Below are 18,818 nucleotides of genomic sequence, written 5' to 3'. Positions count from 1 at the left end.
CCCTTTGCATTTTTTCTCCCATGCATCAATAAAGGGCTATCATTTTGACTTCAATATGTTTGTTTGATTTCTCACTTGTTTCTATTTTTACTAACAGCCCAGTATACTGAAACTCCCTGCACAGCAATGCTATGGCACCAATGCAGAGTCTGCTGAATCCCACAGGGGAGTTTTGGCCTTGGAAGACCTCTGGGTAAGGGAATGTTCCCTTGCTCCCGGGTAAGCTCCTATTGCCAAGTGGGTCAACTTGGACCTGTGCCAGCAATATCACTCACGCAAATTGGCACTTACCCATGAAGGTGGATCTGATCTGGGAAGGTGGTCAGGATTCGGTGGATGCTACTGCTGCTCCCCTTTCCAGGCCCAATCCACTCCCCTCTCCAACCCAATTGCCATCCTATTCCACCTACCTTGCCCCATTCTGGATTCTCCAGCAGAGTTGCATTTGTAACAGCTGCAAAGCATGCTATGTTAATGGAATGCAGATTGTGCTGGCATTGCACACAGTTAGGATTGGGCCCTAAAACAGGTTACCTTTTCTAAGTATTAAATTCTATACTGTTTAACAGATGACAACATGTGGCACAACCTTTTATGTAGATTAAAAGCAGATCATTATAGCTTTTGAAAAGATACTATGTGCATCCAATATGGTACTTACACTCTACACACTCACACTCATTCAAACTCACATACTTCTTTGTACTGCCAGTAATACTACCTCTGATATTTTAAGCCATCAAAGTGCTAAAAAAAAAATCTGAGAAGAGGTGCAAAGGATGATGGTGTTATAGTCCTAGTGCCAGGCGCTCACCTCCCTGCCTCACCTTTTTATCTGGATAAACTGGAAATGAACTGGGAAATGGTAGTTTGTTGCTTCAATTCGAAGCTAGAGAGTTTAGACAGGGAGATTCCACCACAGGAAAACAAACCTCTGCATTAACAGGGAGTCCTAAAATCCAGGAAATCTCCTTAAATCAAAATTTTATGCAATGTGGGAAGTCCGGGAACTTGTGGGAATCTGTTTCCTCTTTTGTAAACTGTGACCAGGTATGTAAAACAGTAAAAATACAAGACATTTATTCAACAGTAGTAAACTATCAAAGCAATGGAGGGAGAGATGCAAGGATAAAGAACAAGTCATGAATTAAAACACCAAAAGGAAAAAAGAAAGAGCATAGAAGCAAGAGTTGGCAAGGATGTTAAAATGAAAGCAGCATGTAAAACTTTCCCTTCTCTCACTTCCCTAACTCACACTATTCCGGGTTCCTGGTTCCAGCACCCACTGTTTAGCTGCAGAATGGGTTGATGACCCATGTGGAGCACCAGATACTCCTAACATCAAATTTAGAAAAATGCACAAAGGTGGGTGAGTGCCCTTGCCTTTATGAACCATGTGAGTATGAACCATTCTTTGTGGGATTGGATTAAGAGGGAGTGTCACCTGAGCTCTTGACTTTCCCATTCGTGGAAATTGGATGAACTTCACAGTCCAGTGAGCTGGCTTACACGAGGATCCTTTAGGGTCAGTTGAAGAGGAAGATAAACAATAAACCATGAAGACAGTACAATGGATACTACATCTAGATGATTCAGCAGCCCCATCGGGATGCTAAGGCTTCACAAAAGCTGCTGGGGGTGGACAGAAAATTTCAAAATAGGTGAAAAATAAGCAAAAAATATAAAAGGGATTTTCACAACAAAAGGTGCTACAAAGGATAATGTTTACCAAGTTCTAAACATACACTAACAGATGTTTTAACACAGGCAAAAAAATTGACTGAAAATGAACCTTTCCAAGAACTTGCAAGAACTGCTTGCAGCTTGGGCCGTAGCTCTGGCATTGGCTCACCTTAAGTCATCAACTGGAGGTACAGATGATAATTCTGAATGGATTTGTTTTCTTGGAAAATACTAATAAAATATTTCAACACCCCCGCCCTCCGCCCATGTCATCTGAAAATAAGATGGTTGATGAAAGACAAGACAGACTGGGGGAGGGAATGCCCTCACCACAGATCTTTCTTTCTTTTATTTACTTATTTACAAATTTATATCCTGCTTTAAATACCCAAATGGGTATTTCAAAGGGGCTTGGACATTTCTACTCCATCTGAGTCCCTTGCATAGGGGGAATTATAGGAGCCAGACCCCACATCCTCTCCAAGTCTAGAAGGCAATGCACTGCCTTTTCTTTGATTCAGTGGATTTCTTAAAAGACCCTGTAAATCAAGACAGTGCTTCAACACTGCTGGTGAACATGCCTGCAAAAACTAGCCAAGGCACTATCCATTACAGACAGAAAGACAGAAACAACTACCTTAACAAGTTACAATTGCTATAAAAACATTCCCTGAGCTCCTATTCTTCCTTATCTACCTTCAGAGCTCTCCAAGGTACTAACCTCCTGTTCAGACCATTGTCTTTCCAAACTCCTGCCACTCCTTGGAACTGGCCAAGATCCTGGTAATCTGCCTGGGTTCATGCCACTGCCTTGAACTCTTGCTCTGGCTGAATACTATTGACTCTACCTAGAAGAGGACACATTCTGGTTTTAAAGAATCTTATAATGTGATTCTTTTAATTTTATCAAAATACTGTAAAATGACCCGTAATTTTGTACAGAAATTATTTACACAAAAGATACTAAGGGCACAATCCTATCTTGTGCTGGAACAGGCAAGCCAAGAGGCTTGCGCTGTATCCAGCGCAGGATAGGTGCCCAAAGTGGCTCAGCCAGAGGTAAGGGGAAACATTTTCCCTTACCTGCGGGTAAGCCCCCCTGGCTCCAATGGGTCTCCTCGGACTTGCACCACCTCTTGAGGTGGCGCAAGTCCGAGGAGAGCAGAGAGGCTTGAAACCACTCCGAACTCCCTGGGAATGGGGGTTGGGACCCAGCATAACTGCTGGGTCCCAACCCTACCTCCTGCTCCCCAGTCTTCTGACTCCAGGTCCGCCCACCGCCCGCCCTCCCCATGCTCTGGAATGCGCACCTCTGTGCACTGGCATGGCTTGCTCGTGAGGAGGCGGAAACATGCAGTTAGGATTGCACTGCACACAAATGTTAACCAATTTTAATATCCAAGATATTAGCTCTTTAAAAAATTGGGAATTTTAGCAGCAGATGATCAGATTTTAGTCAGATGTCCACAATAATACGAGGACTTAAGTCTGGGAAATGAGCCTGCCTTTCAGTCATGTCCTATGACCATTATGCATTTTCTTCCCAGAGGGGAGATAGCACAGTACACTGCATATTTTAGTTTATGCTAGAATCCTTGCACTTTTCTTTTGAAATGCCATAGTGAGTCAAACCTTAGAGCATGATCATCAGCTACTCTCAACAGACTTTCACAAATCCATCTTTTACAGGCAGTGTGGAAGAGGCGTATATGCCTGATGTATTAGTGAGGTAGTTGCAATGAGATTTGGACCTGGAAACAAAGATTGAAAATGTATTATTTGTCCCAGATCTATGTCAAAAGAAAATTGGATCCCCTGAGACACATAAAATCTTAGCCCATGACGCCTCCATGTTTCAAGCAAGAAGCCCCCTGTTAACACAAGGATGCCTTGTCAAAATGTGACATTAAGATGAGAGTGATATGATGGCAAACAGGATGTGCACATACTACGTAGCTGGTAATGTTGGATCTTCAGAAGATCATAAAGATAAAAACGTTAAGTCTTTGCCTGAATATAAGCGCCTGTTAAAGAGGGGGAAAAGCAATGAGACCACTACACACTGACCTCAAAGTTACTGACTAGGGTAGAGATGCTGCCAGATTTTGGATTTTAAAAAATGAGAATGGGATGGAAGCACAAATTATATCAGAACAATTAGAATATGTCACAATGGAACAAATAGTTGTTTTCAGATTAAATCCTCAGACGCTCTTCAAGATGGATGCATTTGAATTAGGCTGTTTCCTTTGTTTACCTCTGTTTGACATATTATACCTCTGTTATAATACTCCCATGTTGAACAGGTGATAAGTCCTGAAACAGCTCCAGCTAATTTTTGTCTACAAGCTCCTGCTAGCAAGATCAGGTTCAAATTACATGACAGTGGCAGATTCACATGCTTAAACCTGCATTTCCCACAACCATTGGAGTCGAATTTAATGGGGAAAAGCAGGTGAGGTTTGCTGAGCCATGTTGCTGAAATTTATTTCCCTGTGGTTGTCTCTCAGCCTGCTCACTTCTAGTACTGAATTGAAGCGCAGCTGGGGAGGAGATAAGCCACAGGTGGGGGATAGTTCAACACTCCCCACCCATGCACTTTTTTTGCTCTTTAAATTGAACCCTCGTCCTCTGATCTAAATTATTGGAGATTCAGGTTTCAACTCACAGCTTTGCTTCCATCTAGGGTGGCCAATCCACGGCATGCATGTCACTAGTGGCACATGGACACTTTCAAAGTGACACTCACCAAATCACCTGTCATGGCCACATTGGTTGACACAAGGCTCTATGGATGGGAGTGCACAGTGCTCCTCCCAGCTCGAAGCTCAGAAATGGAGCAACAAGGGCAAGGACAGGGCAAAGATAGCAGAGCGGAGACTTGCCTGATGAAGTGGCAGCAAAACCACCCAAGCAGGTCTGGAGAGGGCTGAAATAAGGTGTAGTGGAACATTCAAGATTATGTATGTAAAAAGTGGCCTGTGGCCTGCTGGGGGTTGACCACTCCTGCTTTAGAATCTCAGTCACTTCAGAACTTGAGTTTCAAGCTGTTATTGAAGAGCAAGAGATTCCTCTGAACACAGTACTGCATATGAGAACACCTGTACAGTATAGGATTCATCAGCTGGGACTATTACCAAGGGCAATTATTTTATGGCACTAAGAGAATGTGGGCAAACTTGTCTCCAGGGCTCAAAATACAAAAAAAAAAAAAAAAAGAATCTGCTTCTGGATCCCCAATGTGCTTTTCAAAAAGGCTATAGCCATCTTTCAGAGCATTACTTCAAAGAAAAAAAATGGGAAAAATGAGTTATTTCTTGATAACCAATCACATCTCCATAACCACATTGTCAAGCTCATGTGCCTAGATGGCTGTTAAGACCAAACTACATGTTATTTGGGAAATCTTTCTTGGATGCTCCTGACTTCATTTTTTACTTTAAAACAGCAGCAGTGAGGGAAGAACTTTGAATATGGATCAGACCAGTGGCAATGGGAGAAGGGTATTCATCCTTCCTCCCATGCCATTTTCTCCACTGCCCTCCAACACTGCTATTCACCCTGCAGTTGTAAATATATGGGTACGGATGTGTCTTATGTAGCTCAGCCCTCATATATTTTAAATAGGAATGTACAGTTCAATTTGGCATATTCATAACTCATCTGTAGGAGCAGAATGCTCTGGTGCACTCGGAGAGGAAGAGACAGAATATGCTGTTGTGCTTTAACACAGTTCTTACCATCGCTGCTAGACTTGTTGTCCCTGGTCATCTTGATGTTCTTCTCAAGTTTTATCCAGCAAAGTTCTCCGTGTTTTCTCATATTCACCTGCAGTTATAGAAGACTTCCTGAAAAGCTGCCAGGTCTGTTACACTGTCAGCTACATCAGTGGATTTGAACTCTTAAAAGTACTTTCTTTGGAGTGCTTTAGCTACAAGAATGGTTCTGACAAATTATCAATATCTTTGTATCCTTGGATCCAACCTGGCACATTAAGTTATAGTTCACTACATCCTGGAGTCATTTTACTCTAGAACCTTTTTAACATTTTTCAGGAAATAAGCTGTCATTGTGAAGGGAAGAATTTAAGAGAACCACAGAAGTAAGAAAACCCAAACTCACATTTTCAACTAAAAAGCCAAACTTTTATTATTAAGGGGGGAAAGGGGAGAGAGAAAGAGAGACCTACAGAACTACGTTTTACCTTCCATTTGTTATATTTATTAGTGCTGTGAAGACTGAAGACAAGAGTTGTATCAAGGATTTGGGGGCTCGGTTCATTGTGCACTCACAAATTTTACCATTTTAGAAGCACAGCAAAAGCCAGCTTCTTCTCTCTTATATTTCCACTTGGCGGCTCGTATTGATTCACCAATTTCAGAAACATGTCTCTGGAAACCTCTGATCGCTTCTGATTTACACTGTACAGCAGGCATTGAAACCATGATACAAAATTTATTTCATGCTAGAATGGTTTTGCATAACATTATGCATGCATTTTACTCAGAAGTACTAAATTGCATACAATGCCACTGTCTTGTTTCTTAAACTTTGAGACAAGTTTGTACTTGAGTAACTTCCTGATTTGTGTATTGTTAAGTCCCAGGTTTTTTTTTTTTCTTAAAAAAAAAAGAACATTTTTTTGTTTACTGATTACTTAATATGAACAATTTGTCATGAAGGGTCTTCACATTGGATCTATACACCAATAAAGTACAACATAACCATAAGACTAGACCAGCTGTTGCCATCAGGTCCAAGAGTGGTCCCATATTTCACAAGCATGCCAACAAAAACAGACAGGAAAAGAAGGTTGTTTGTACAGTTTACACAATTCTAGTTGGATGAAAAGTTTTTGTTTTTCATGTAGGTGTGATGAGCTTACGAAGGCATGGTCAATATGACCGCCTGAGTGCACTTTTAAAACCATTAACTCTCTTTTATCTTGTATACAAAAAGAAGCAATCCATAGCAAAGGAATGTACAATTTTTCAAACATTTTACATTTTGGCTACAACAATGTATGTAAAAGTAAAGAGCTTTAAAAGAAAATATATCACTTCACCTTTTCCCCTTTCCTTTAAAAGTTACTCAAACAATTGCAGGGTTGGTTGGTTTTTCATGCAATTCATGCTATGGAACAACAAAAAAAAATCTACCATTTGTTACATTTTGGCCATAGAAAAAGCCTGCAAATCTACTTGTATCTCTGAAACCGCATAGAACCATCATCCTGCAAACTTGCATGGAGTGAGATTATGTTTGTCCAAATGAGGAGGTCTTCTATGCCCGCACAGTTCCACCCAGACGTTTATAAGCCATCATTGTCCATCTCCTTCTCTCCATGTCAAGTCACTTTGACTGCCTCTGTTGGCATACATTTAGCAATGACAGGACTTTCTTTGCAAAGATCTGCATGTAAAGAATATAATCAATACTTGAGCTTCTCTCCCGTGCTTTTCAAATCAAGCTGGGTGTTTTAAAGGAAGAAGGACTAAGGTAGAAAGAGCTACATGCAGAGGCAGCCAGTTTTCTTCTCTGCCAGTACTGTTTTTTTCCCATGCAGTCAGCCAGCCAGCCAGCTAGAGACCTCGCTATAGTGTATCTTATTGCTTTCAACTTAGAATAGGCGCCCATGCAAAGTTTCATCCTACTGCGCGTGTTTTGCTCACACTCCTGCAGTGTTCCTATGGCTCAAAAATATCCTGAGAAAAGCAAAATCTTCAATCGTTGGCAAGTTTCAGCAGTGGACTAAATGCCTAACCCATTCCATAAGAGCCAGTGGATCCACCATTAGCAAAGAAAAGCATATACTAGCATGGTGCACTAGTAGAGAAAACGACACTGTGCATCCACCTTATTGTCTTATGTACCAATATCATGCAGTGTTATGGCCCACCAAAGCTATGAATACCCACTACTGTCGTCTCAGCACTGCTTATCAAGGATGTTGTCAATGTAAGTGTTACTAACACCAGTAGTAACACCCTCCCCATGAGATGCTACCGAGAGACATGAGATCTTCAAACATCATCTGTGTTACCTGTGATACAGCATATGCTAATTGGAAAGAATTGCTTTTCATTTTGTTTTGTTTTCCTTTTTTTTAAATTACCGTTATGATTATTTAGACCATTCTCTGCTACTGATCCATGCTACAAAATGGATGGGATAGGGGACCAAGAATGTCTCATTGGACTGGGAGAACTGTAGGGTGCAGGCTTTGAGGATAATCCTACCGCTTTTCCACTTATGCCAGCTATGCTGTTAAGGCTCCGTGACATTTCATAACCTTTGTTTAAAAGAAAAAAAATGCAAAAATACAGCATTGGATCAACAACAGAATGGTCAAACAAGGTCGCCACATCAGTAGCATCCTCATGCTTTGACATGCTGAGAGTAGTATCCCTTGCAACATGGCCATGTAAATAAACAATAAGAAAATGGTGAGAAAAAAACACACACACACACACCTCTCTCTTGGATGGACACCACTTACCATAATGTAGGCAGTGTCATAAAGCAGCTGAAATAAATATAGGTGAATGGATATCCTGCTTTTGCATACCATTGCACTGCATTCTATTTACATATCACATGATCTGAATATCAACCTGCCACCCCCAAAGATGTCTAATCTTTAAAAAAAAACCATCAAAACTCAAGAGCATTTATTCTGTTGCTATAGAGATACTACTCGGTTCGTTTACAGCATTTTTTGCATGCATCTGTTTTCTTTCCCCCCTCTGCCAGTTTTCAGACATGCGCAAAAACAGCTCAGCAAGTTATACACATAATTACACCATCTATGAAATGAAATTCTGTTGGAACACTTAAGATGCTCTCTACATATATTCCCCCCACCCCCCAAACTGGCCAACAATATGCTGACATTTAATACTTCTTTAGCCAGCTGGCCTTACTTTCAGTCAACAGGCAGAGCCTGGTTCCTGTTGAGGTGCATCATGGGAACTGCACATTTTTCATCCTGAAAGAGGTGCCATTTTGTAGTAGTCTCACAATGCACTGAAGCAAGAACTGACAAAAGGCTCAAGTTGAATGAAAATGGCCAACGCCTATCCAATACAGAATCAGATATAAAACACTTTGCTACAAAGGTCAATTTTAGCAGAGATACTTTCACATGAAAGTACAGTGATCCTACTATATCTTATCAATAATAAGCTTTGAAATTACCATTACATGTGCTCTCTATTTCTACAACTGGCATTTATTCTATACCTTTTTTTTTTAAAACCATCATGCAATTCATTCTGCAGTTTCTATAGGGTCATGCCCTACACCAGAGTTGACACCCTACAGTCTCTGCAGGTTGTTCATATGCAGTGTTACAATCTATGGCCACAGTCATAAAAAATGCAGGGGGGGGAACGTCACCCAAAACTCAACACGAGCAAGGACTCCCCCATCCTCTTCAATATCTGAGAATGCTCCACAGAGCGTTCAGTATCTGCTCATGTGAAGCTCCATGGGCACACTGGAGCCTCTGCATGTGAACTGAAGTTACCAGACCAGGGCATATGTATACTACACTGACATTAGGTAGATGTGAATTGAAATATCTGTTAACTTATCTAAAAATGCACTTGTTAATCTCATCAGATGTATATTCAAGTATTTTCATCATCACTTATTTAGAAGCTTAAATAAGCCATGGTCTGCTTTTAAAACAAAAAAACAAAAAACTACAATTGCTTTTATTGTAATTATGGGTCTCGGCAACATTGCCATACAAGTTAGGTTATTAGGGAGATCAGCAACAGGCTATAGTAACAAAAGCCAACAATGGTAAATACAAATGAACATGGGAGGACAAAATAAAATAAAAGGTAGCCTCCTCCCTCTTCCTGGGTGGTGGCCATTCCATTCAGTTATGAAGCTGCTTGTGCTAGAATTTTAACTTGAGTGCCGTACAAAAACCGAGGTGGCCAAATAATGACTTTAGTATGCCTGCTCCATCCAAATAGCTGTTGTTCATGGACTGTTCCAATAGATGAGGCTCCCACATGTCTTGGGGAGACATTGGAATAGATTAAAGATAGTGCTAACTACTCTTTACTGGCACTGACTGAAATAAGCTCACATGGAAGGCTAAGCTGCTTGATATGATAACACGCGGATGTAGCTTTAGCTCCCAACCCCATAATTCAGTGGTTCCCAAACCAAGGCATTAGTACTTAATGGGACATGGCACTTGCCAGGGAAATGTTTTTTAAAATCCTGTAATGGCAATGACCATCATTCCTCGCCTGTCATTTGTAAAGGCCCAGATTTCCAAGGAGTGACCTACAGATGAAGAAACTTGGAACTGTCAATGTTCTATTGAACAACTCCTCACCTCTGTCAGCCACACAGAAAAGGAGGGTAGAAAAGGAACAGGTGACAGAAACTAAAAAAAATGCTGAAAAGTTTTGTGGCAACAGAAGAGTTGGAGCCACATGGACTCAGGGATTGCAGTTACAGTGTGGAAGGCAACTGACGTATAGAGCCACATGGATGGAAAGGTCATGGGGATGGATGCAAGTGCATCTTGAATATATACAAAAAGAATTGCTTTCAAAGGTTACGCACACTGAAGAGTTTGGGAACCACTGTTCTTAGCCCCAATGAATTGATTAGTAGCTTAAAATGCAGGCACCAGGCTGTTATTTTTAGCACAAGAAGCTAATATCTAAAACAAGCCTATGACTAGCCAGTAAATTATCTCTTAAACTATATTACTATCTATTTGATTACAGGACCTCATCTACATACCCTTTCTTATTCCTCCATCAGGCGGGCAGGGATATTCCCCGGTTGATAAGAGGAAGCAAGGTCCATATCTCTCCCGAGTGCCAGAACGAGTAAAGGTCAGGCCCTCATCAGGTGACATAGCCTGGTCTATGTGGGGACAGTCTTCATTTGCCAGCGCCGCCTTGGCCACTTCCCCATTCAGTTTCGAATCTTCAAACATATAAGCAGAACGCTATTGAAACACTAAGAATGGTTTCATTGGAACGTAATCTGTGGGTAGATTCAACAGCTATGTGGTGATAAGGAAAAAGAAAGAAAAGGTAGCACATTTTTCTTAGATATGTTGGTGGTGTGCACCAAACTTAAATTTTAACTTTTTTTTAAAGGAATAAAGTGAAAGGGGAAACAGGATGTTAGCTTGTTAGGAATCGGGTAGCAATAGCTACTAGCTCTGTGAGCAGAAGTTTGCAATTAGATACATGATGATGTAAGATGGCACCAGAATTATCAGTTTCTTATGAAACTTCCTAGAACTCACAGCACTTTGGAGATTGGCACTGATGGGGATTCATTTTGTGGTATTTGAGTATATTCTAGATAGGCTGAGTTATACCTTTTGTGACGCATGTCTTGGGAATCTCACACAAGTTGCTTCTGATTTATATCCATTTTTGAACACACAAAATGGTAGCACACATTTTAGACAGACACACAGAGGACACAATGGAAAGATGACAGCAGACCATGGATTCTTCATGATAAAAATCCATTTGCTGATGTTGTCTTCAACAATTTTTTTTGTTTGCCTTTTTCAACGGCAACACAGGATGCTATGTATATCTCAAGATAATCAAGCAGCCAATGGGATTTGAAAACAAATGTACATTGCAAATGATGAAAATGGATTGTTAAATGTGTCCATTTTGATCCACATGTTTCCATGAGAACAGACAGTTTTTCTCTGTGTGACTTGCTTCACAATCTCAAAAAAATTTAAAGTGCTCTTCTGACATTTTAAAGTGCAGATTGGTATACTGAAAATATACTCGAAATATGGCACAATTCAGTCAGGATGTTTTGGCCAAGAAGGAATCACCAGGCATAAACCAACCCTTTCTCCAGGGCTCACAGGTTTCTTTTGAGTGATATGGCACAGATATTTGCAGTATTCAAACCCTCGGTTGCACAATGCTTATTACATAACGATAGCTGGAAGGACATGGGGGATGAGCTGACAAAGCTTAAGCTAAGAGCAAAATGGATAACTATTTATTTCATTCTCAAGACACATCTAAATTCACATGCTAACAGCTCACGAAAGTTGGTAGTTTTTATTGACTCATAGTGCAATCAACAAAAACAATCCAATGGAATAAGAGAGACTGTACAATGATCAAAGATATCAGATATAATTAGCCAACTATTCTATATCTTTAAATTTGAAGGGTGTGATATATATAGACAGTATTAGAAAGTTTCATTCCGAGTTCCCCCTCCATTCTCCCACCCTTCTTATTAACTGTTCTTTATTAATGTGTCAGTGATGGGAGGACGGTCTGTTTCTTCCCATTTGGTGCTTACGCAGTAAATTCAGTGGTTGTGAAAAAGAGATAGGATCTGAAAACATACCTTCTTCTATCCTACGGATTTCACAGCCATGTTGATCAAGTAAGTTCCTACTACTTGTGCTGCAGACTGAATAAAGAGGTGGGGAGACTGGTGGAATGTTAACTGGAGATATGTGCTGACCATGGGTGTTGGCTGTGCGTAGAATGCACATTTGAAGCAGATGGGCAACAGCAATCTTATTTCTCACACCTAGCTCCCTCTTCTAATATCTATACAAAACATCTATACAAAACATTTACTTTCCCAGAAAGGAAGAGCTTTTGACAAGCCATTGTGTTATCTTTATGAATGCATGAGACAAACTAACAGAGTGGAAAGGTGCTGAAACTGTTTTGCAACACTCCTTTTGCATGTTTAGCATCTGGAAGACAAAGATAATATGAAAAAGCTTGCTTTGTGTTATGTGTGCAGAGTCTTGCCAAATCATACTGCTGTGCAATTTTGAGGCTTATCTATTGGTGGTTGGCAACCTTCAGTCTCAAAAGACTATGGTATAAGCCTACAGCACCTGATATTCCCAAGTGGTCTCCCATCCAAGTACTAACCAGCCCTGACCCTGCTTAGCTTCCAAGCTCAGACAAGATTGGGCATGTGTAGGGTAACAGTTGCTGTTGAAAGCCTCTATAGTACAACCAAGTTTGGTCTGCCATACTCAAACAGGCCCTAAAACCTGAACTTATGTCATGCATGTAACCGGATACAGCTGCATACAGAATTCAAAGAGATCTATGTTGAGTTGTTAGCAGCACCAGTTTTGCCTATGGTACTGATAATGTAGACAAGTTCCTATTTTTTTGTTAATAACAAATTGAAATGCAATTATTGGATTTTAGGACAGTTTGGCTCTCATAAATGTATCTTTTTACCTAGAAAGCATTTGATGTGGCTTACAGTACTATCATGCACCAACACTTAATGGGCTCCGGTCATTTCTGAACCCCATACAAAAGTAAATCAAAGTATTCAAGGAACACACACCCCAGAATTCTATCACTGAAGAAGCCTTCCAGACTTACACACAACATTAAGGAAGAACAACTAAGGGCCCAATCCGATCCAATTTTCCAGTGCCGGTGCAGCCATGCCAGTGAGGTATGGACTGCATCCTGTGGTGGGGAGGCAGTCACAGAGGCCTCCTCAAGGTATGGGAACATTTATTCCCCTACCTCAGGGCTGCACCGATGCGGGAAAGTTGTATAGGGTTGGGCCCTGAGTGCTCACTTACTGGGGTGGGCACATAAAGAGCAGCTGGTCATTAGTTTCTACCCAGATGCTGAAAATGTGCTTGGAAAGTATGCATGTTGGTCTCTCACCATTCCCATCACTGTGCTTATTGTAGGGAATAATTTGCCTATCTTTGAAAAGAGCAAACATCTCTCACCAGAATGCTTTAGTACTCTTCATATGTGCACTGTGGAGCTCTGTGGGAGTCATTTTCCCTTGATGCAATCTCAGTACTTCTGGGGAGTGTGGCTATGAATGAACCAACAACATAAGTCAGACCTATAGCATGGGTCTTTTGCTCCTGATTATTGGCTGGTGAAGATGGTGGGGGTTAATTGGGTGGGAATGACCCACAAAGTTTGCCCCACCAGCCTGATGGAAGGCTTCATCCTTCCTTATGGCTTCATTCACAGTCACTTCCAGAAGCAGGATACTGAACCATGAAGAAGTGGCTTTCTTGACAATAGGGCTACATGCAAAAGGGCCGTGTGTGTATATGACTTTATCATCCCCAAAGACATCTGAAATGTGGGTCTGCTATCATCCGTTGAATGGAACACTTTAATCAGAAAGAGTCTTGCTAGAAGTACAGATAAACTAGGTTTGGGCTGTAATCCAATGCACAATTACCTGGGAGTAAGCTGCACTGAATATAACGGGGCCTATTTTTGAGTAAACACACTTAGGATTGTCAGAATTCAAATTATAGCTATCTCTCTAGGCATACCAAGAAAGCATAAAGCTGTTAAGATTGTTAACCTCTATGTTGCAGCTTGATATCTGAGTGCCCTTTGGCCGGCGTGCAAAAGTGCAGTAAAGCACTTTTGCACCATTTTTGGGGAGATAGGCCAGAGCACAGGTGTGCACCAGTCTCCCTGAACTGACGTGAGCCCTGGGCTGGATGAGTTTGCTTTGGCTGAGCTCAGCCGGCGCAAGGATATGGGGGGGGCATGGGGAGGAGGTGTTTCAGGGTGGGGGGAGGGCAGACGGCAGGTGTTTCCAGGGGCGAGCAAGCAGGGAGTGGGAGGCGGGGCCAGAATTCGGTAGTTATGCCAGATCCTAACCTCATTCCTGGATTGCCCAGGCAGTCCCAGGCTCCTTGGATTTGCGCCACCTCTTGAGGAATGAAGACACTAAACTGTCAACTGATTTTCCCCCCCGAAGATTTACTTTGTGGAAAATGTCATACAAATGTTTTCAGGCAGGATCTAATTCAGCAACATATCCATTTCGTTTGTGCACCAGACCATGTTTGGATATGGATACTGGACATTTATGTGTGCCAGATGTTTGGGTGAGATTCAGAAAGACAGGATCCCACACATAGTTCTTAGCTTTGGAATGGTGACCACATTCCAATTCTAAACATACTTACTTGGAAGTAAGCTCTATTGAGGTCAATGGGATTCACTTCCAAATAAACATTTAAACATGGGGAACCAGCACACAAAGTCTACATTTATCATAAATTATAACAGAGAAGAATCACAAGGGAAGATAACAATAAACTACAGATGGTTTGTGATGAAATGATGATATGACAGGTTGGAGAGAATATGGATGTAAGTACAGCTGGGAGTGTCAGAGTTTGACAAAAGCTATGGTGAAAGTGATCTGGAAACCAGGAGCGAAATTATCCCTTAAGCTAATGTGTTCTGGAAATTTTCTGCAGGAGAGCAATGCAAATTAACTTGTTTTCCATGCAGACGGCATTAGAGAGAGCAACTTAGCCAGTTAGTGCCAATGTCGCATCAAGTACTTACTTTTTCTTTTGGCATTAATACCCTTTGCATCAGGTATTGTGTGTCACAACCTCAATGGAGTTTACCTACAGCCTGTGACATCCCTTGTTGTTTTGGATTTAAAGAACTGTATTCTAATGTCCTCTGTTGCCCAATATGGAGTTCAGGTTGATGGGAATTGAAGAAAAACTTCAGAATATAAAATGTGACAGTCTGTAACATATATAAGTTGCAAGCAACATACAATAATAAAAAAAACAAAGAGTAAGAAAGAGAAAGAGAGAGAGAGAAACATGAAGAACATGTAAAAGAATTCATTTCTTCCTGCACAGCAATTGAGTTGATTTGCAGCTATCCCAAAGCTTTACAGTTGAACAGAACACATTTTTTTAATCAGTGGTATCTTTTAAAAAATATTCTTTATAATTGTTTCATTATATATTTTAAAATGCACGCAGAGGTCATCATCATACTAACAAACTTTATGATGATAGAATTTTGCTTTGCATGCTAAACCCAGAGGCCCTTAAACCCAACCTACCTGTGAGTATTTACTCACCAACATGTTGGACTGGATCCCTCCAGGAAGTGTAGGTCCCAATAAAGATACTTCAGGGAATAATCTCTCACAAACCTTATTGACCAACACTGTGACCTCCCTCCTAGACAATACCACCATTTAGAGGCACTGTTTCTTGGAGTGAGGTGACATGTTGACTTACTGACGTCTGAAGACAGGGGGTCAGAATGAGAGCATAAGAAGGTCAAGTAGTCTTTCTTTAACAGGTGACTCTGGAAAGGTTCAATAGTGCAATCCTGAAAAAATGTTGTTCCTGGAAGCACTTTCCTTCCTTCCAAAAATGTGCCTCAGAACTAGAGGTGGTCTTGCAGTACTTACAGCCTCACTCACAGTGGTACTGTACCTATGAAATCAAACTAAAATCACAGTAGGATGCTATAGTCAAAGAACAACTTAGATATCTGGGGAGATTGCAGTATGCTAATTAGTACAACTAGGAGAGACAGTGATTGTAGCAACCTCCTCTCCTAGCCAACACTTCAGATCTTACAGCACCACACTCAGAGTCCAGTTTAGCTAATTGACAATGGGGACTGTAATATGATGATCTGTAGATTATGAGATGGATGCCATTCATGAGCAAGGATGAATGCAAAGGACCACGAGAGCAGGAATGGTTTTGCTTTGTGAGAGCAACAAGAAAGACTTTGGTTGAAGTTTATATAATGGATTCAAGAGTAAGAACTAAGACCATATAAGTTCCCACTTGTTGGTATAGATGTGCAAATGAGACATAATTTGTTCAGCGGTAGAGTACTAGTGTACAATGAATTGCTAGAGCCAAGATTCAAAGTATAATAGGGGAGAAATGCAAAGGAGTTCCAAGGAATGGTTTTTGTTTTAAAAAATGTTCAAACAAACTATTGTGCAAATAGTTTGGTGGCTTCATCCATGAAATTAGCCTGACTCCAGTATTACTGCAGCAAGGTCACTTTACATCAGTACAGAAAATGACTTATTGAGGACCAGATGGCACCTCACATAACCTGTATTTGCATCATTAGAGGAATGGCTTGTTGTGATGTCATACTCTGGAGAGCTGTCCTTTTTTCACCCAAACTCATCTGGTTAAGACACATTCATATCCACACTAGCTGCAATGCTCTCCTTGCAACACAATATTGACAGGGCACCAAGCTATGGATGAATGTCCAGGTTCAACATTTAAGGAATCATAACAGCACGAATGGGGTGAATTAATTAGCAGGCTCTAAAAACTCAAGGATTTTAAATTTATTTTGTTATTACGAAGAGATTATGTTTTAGCCCTGAAGGCCAAAGTTTCAAACTCAGGTGATAGTCAATGTTGTGGACATCAGTTTCTCTATTAACTACTGTGGCATGGAATACATTGGAGGAGCTCTTGAAATTTAGAGTAAAAACCACTATTTGATTTATTCCAGGGAGACAGTCTAGTTTGGACTGAATAAAGGTTTTCAAGTAAGTTAATATTCACTGTCTGTTTGGGGGAATTCAAGCTGAATTTGACCCTGAACAAAAAAGCAAACCAGTATGTCCTTTTTTCTTATAATTAAAAAAATGGTTGAGACCTATCTCTTCAGAAGTATTCAAGTTAGAATGTGAGCAGGTAATTACACCTAGTGGTTCCTTAACTTTTTCAACTGGCAACTCCCTTGAGCTACTGGCTGTGGCTCCCCACTAGGTCTACAATCTATACTTTGTATAGGGCAGCAGGTTTTTCAGGAGGATTCTTGACGCCCCTGGCTGGTTTCCACAGCTCCCTAGGGAGCCATGGATCACAGTGTGGGAACCACTGTATAACACTGTATAACCACTGTGTAACACCCACTATAAGGATGTCACTAGGGTAGGAAAAAAAGCATCCCTATGCCATGTTCTTCTCTTACTCTCATTTTTATGATATCACCACAGAGTCTCTTCTATAAGTATCACTTTCTGCTACTTTTTTAGGAGACCATGGTAGAGTTAGAGTCACCTGAATCACAGCCATGTCTACCTTATCATTTCATCATGGGCCAAATGTGGGCCTCAGCAATACTAAGATCTACACTAGATATAATGTGAGGATTTTGTGATTAGAACTTCCAATTTTTCCACTCAGTATCAAAAAGCAACTGGGAGGAGAACCAATGTGTGTCAGCGCTATGGGTGGGGGAAATATGAAGTCTACCCTCTCCCCACATTGATTTTCCAATGCAAATCACTCCTCTCCCAAGCTGTTAACAGTTGTGGAGGAAAAGAAACATGGGCACTGGTATTCTGTCTCATGTTCTACCCTCCACTGTTAACAGCAACTTTGGGAGGGAAGCAATTTAAGCCAGAGAAATGGCAGTCGGGGCAAAAGGTTTGCCCCATGCTGTTGCTTGAATTAAAATTGCATCCCCCTTCCCAGCTGCTTTTTAAGAGTGAAATTTCCTATTAGGAAACTTCCATCAAACATCCAGTTTGGCCCAAATCAGTTGAGATCTCTTAGATTCTTTTGTAATGGAAGAGGCCAGAAAAATGTACAGTATATTCATGACTCTGGGTGCCCAGAAAAGATCTGAAATGTACCCACTCACCACCCTGGTCCTTACAGAGACATCAGTAAATATTATGGATTCCAACTATTCCAGAATTTTATTTTCAGATTTCAGTTTTCTGGGACAGTGTAATCTATTCTTTTCCATATGTTGTAGTAAAAATCTGAATCCATTATTCTGACTAATAAAAACTAGGAAGTCTAGGTGGTGTTAGACGTTTCTAGTGTTGCCTGGGAAGAAGTGCCCAGCCTGCCAAGACAAACTCATTTTGACTAGTCAAAACTAAAAGTTCTGAGTAGCATTCAAGGTTTATAGCAGCAGTGGCCAAACTGCAGCTTGCGAACCTCGTGGCTCTTTGACATATAATGTGCAGCTCTTAGAAATACGTTGGCTGAGCTCCTTTTATTGCATCGCAATTAATATGAAAGGTAAATAAGAAATTTTCAAGCTTTACTATTTGCCCAGTATAAATCGAACATCTACTGGATTAAAGCATAAGTTCAATGTTCATAGTGAGTAAATATATTTAGGCTGCAATCCTAACCAACTTTCCAGCACTGACTTAAGGGCAATGCAGCTCTGAGGTAAGGGAACAAAGATTCCCTGACTTTGAGGAGGCCTCCATGACTGCCCCCCAACTGCAGGGTGCAGCACATGCCCCATTGGCACAGCTATATCAGTGCTGGAAAGTTGGTTAGGAAT

The 18,818-nt window shown here is 40.9% G+C and overlaps 1 protein-coding gene across 5 annotated transcripts in view; it reads right to left on the bottom strand.

Moving 5' to 3' along the window:
- Positions 1-7,030: 7,030 nt before the first annotated feature.
- KCNC1 (potassium voltage-gated channel subfamily C member 1) overlaps positions 7,031-18,818 on the bottom strand; it is a 159,811-nt gene continuing 148,023 nt past the window's right edge. Inside the window, exons 3-4 of one of the 5 annotated variants that reach the window (XM_066633024.1) lie at positions 10,459-10,647; positions 7,031-7,095 (exon numbers count right to left, since the gene is read on the bottom strand). In XM_066633024.1, the coding sequence (XP_066489121.1) occupies positions 7,031-7,095; positions 10,459-10,647 (254 nt within the window). Of the gene's footprint in view, positions 7,096-7,838; positions 7,976-10,458; positions 10,648-18,818 lie in introns of those variants that run through there. The other 4 variants (XM_066633025.1, XM_066633022.1, XM_066633023.1 and 1 more) reach the window with 4 other exon arrangements.

The sequence above is a fragment of the Tiliqua scincoides genome, chromosome 1 (genome assembly GCF_035046505.1).
Source record: "Tiliqua scincoides isolate rTilSci1 chromosome 1, rTilSci1.hap2, whole genome shotgun sequence".
NCBI classification, from domain to species: domain Eukaryota; kingdom Metazoa; phylum Chordata; class Lepidosauria; order Squamata; family Scincidae; genus Tiliqua; species Tiliqua scincoides.
This window is presented reverse-complemented; position numbering and strand designations above follow the sequence as displayed.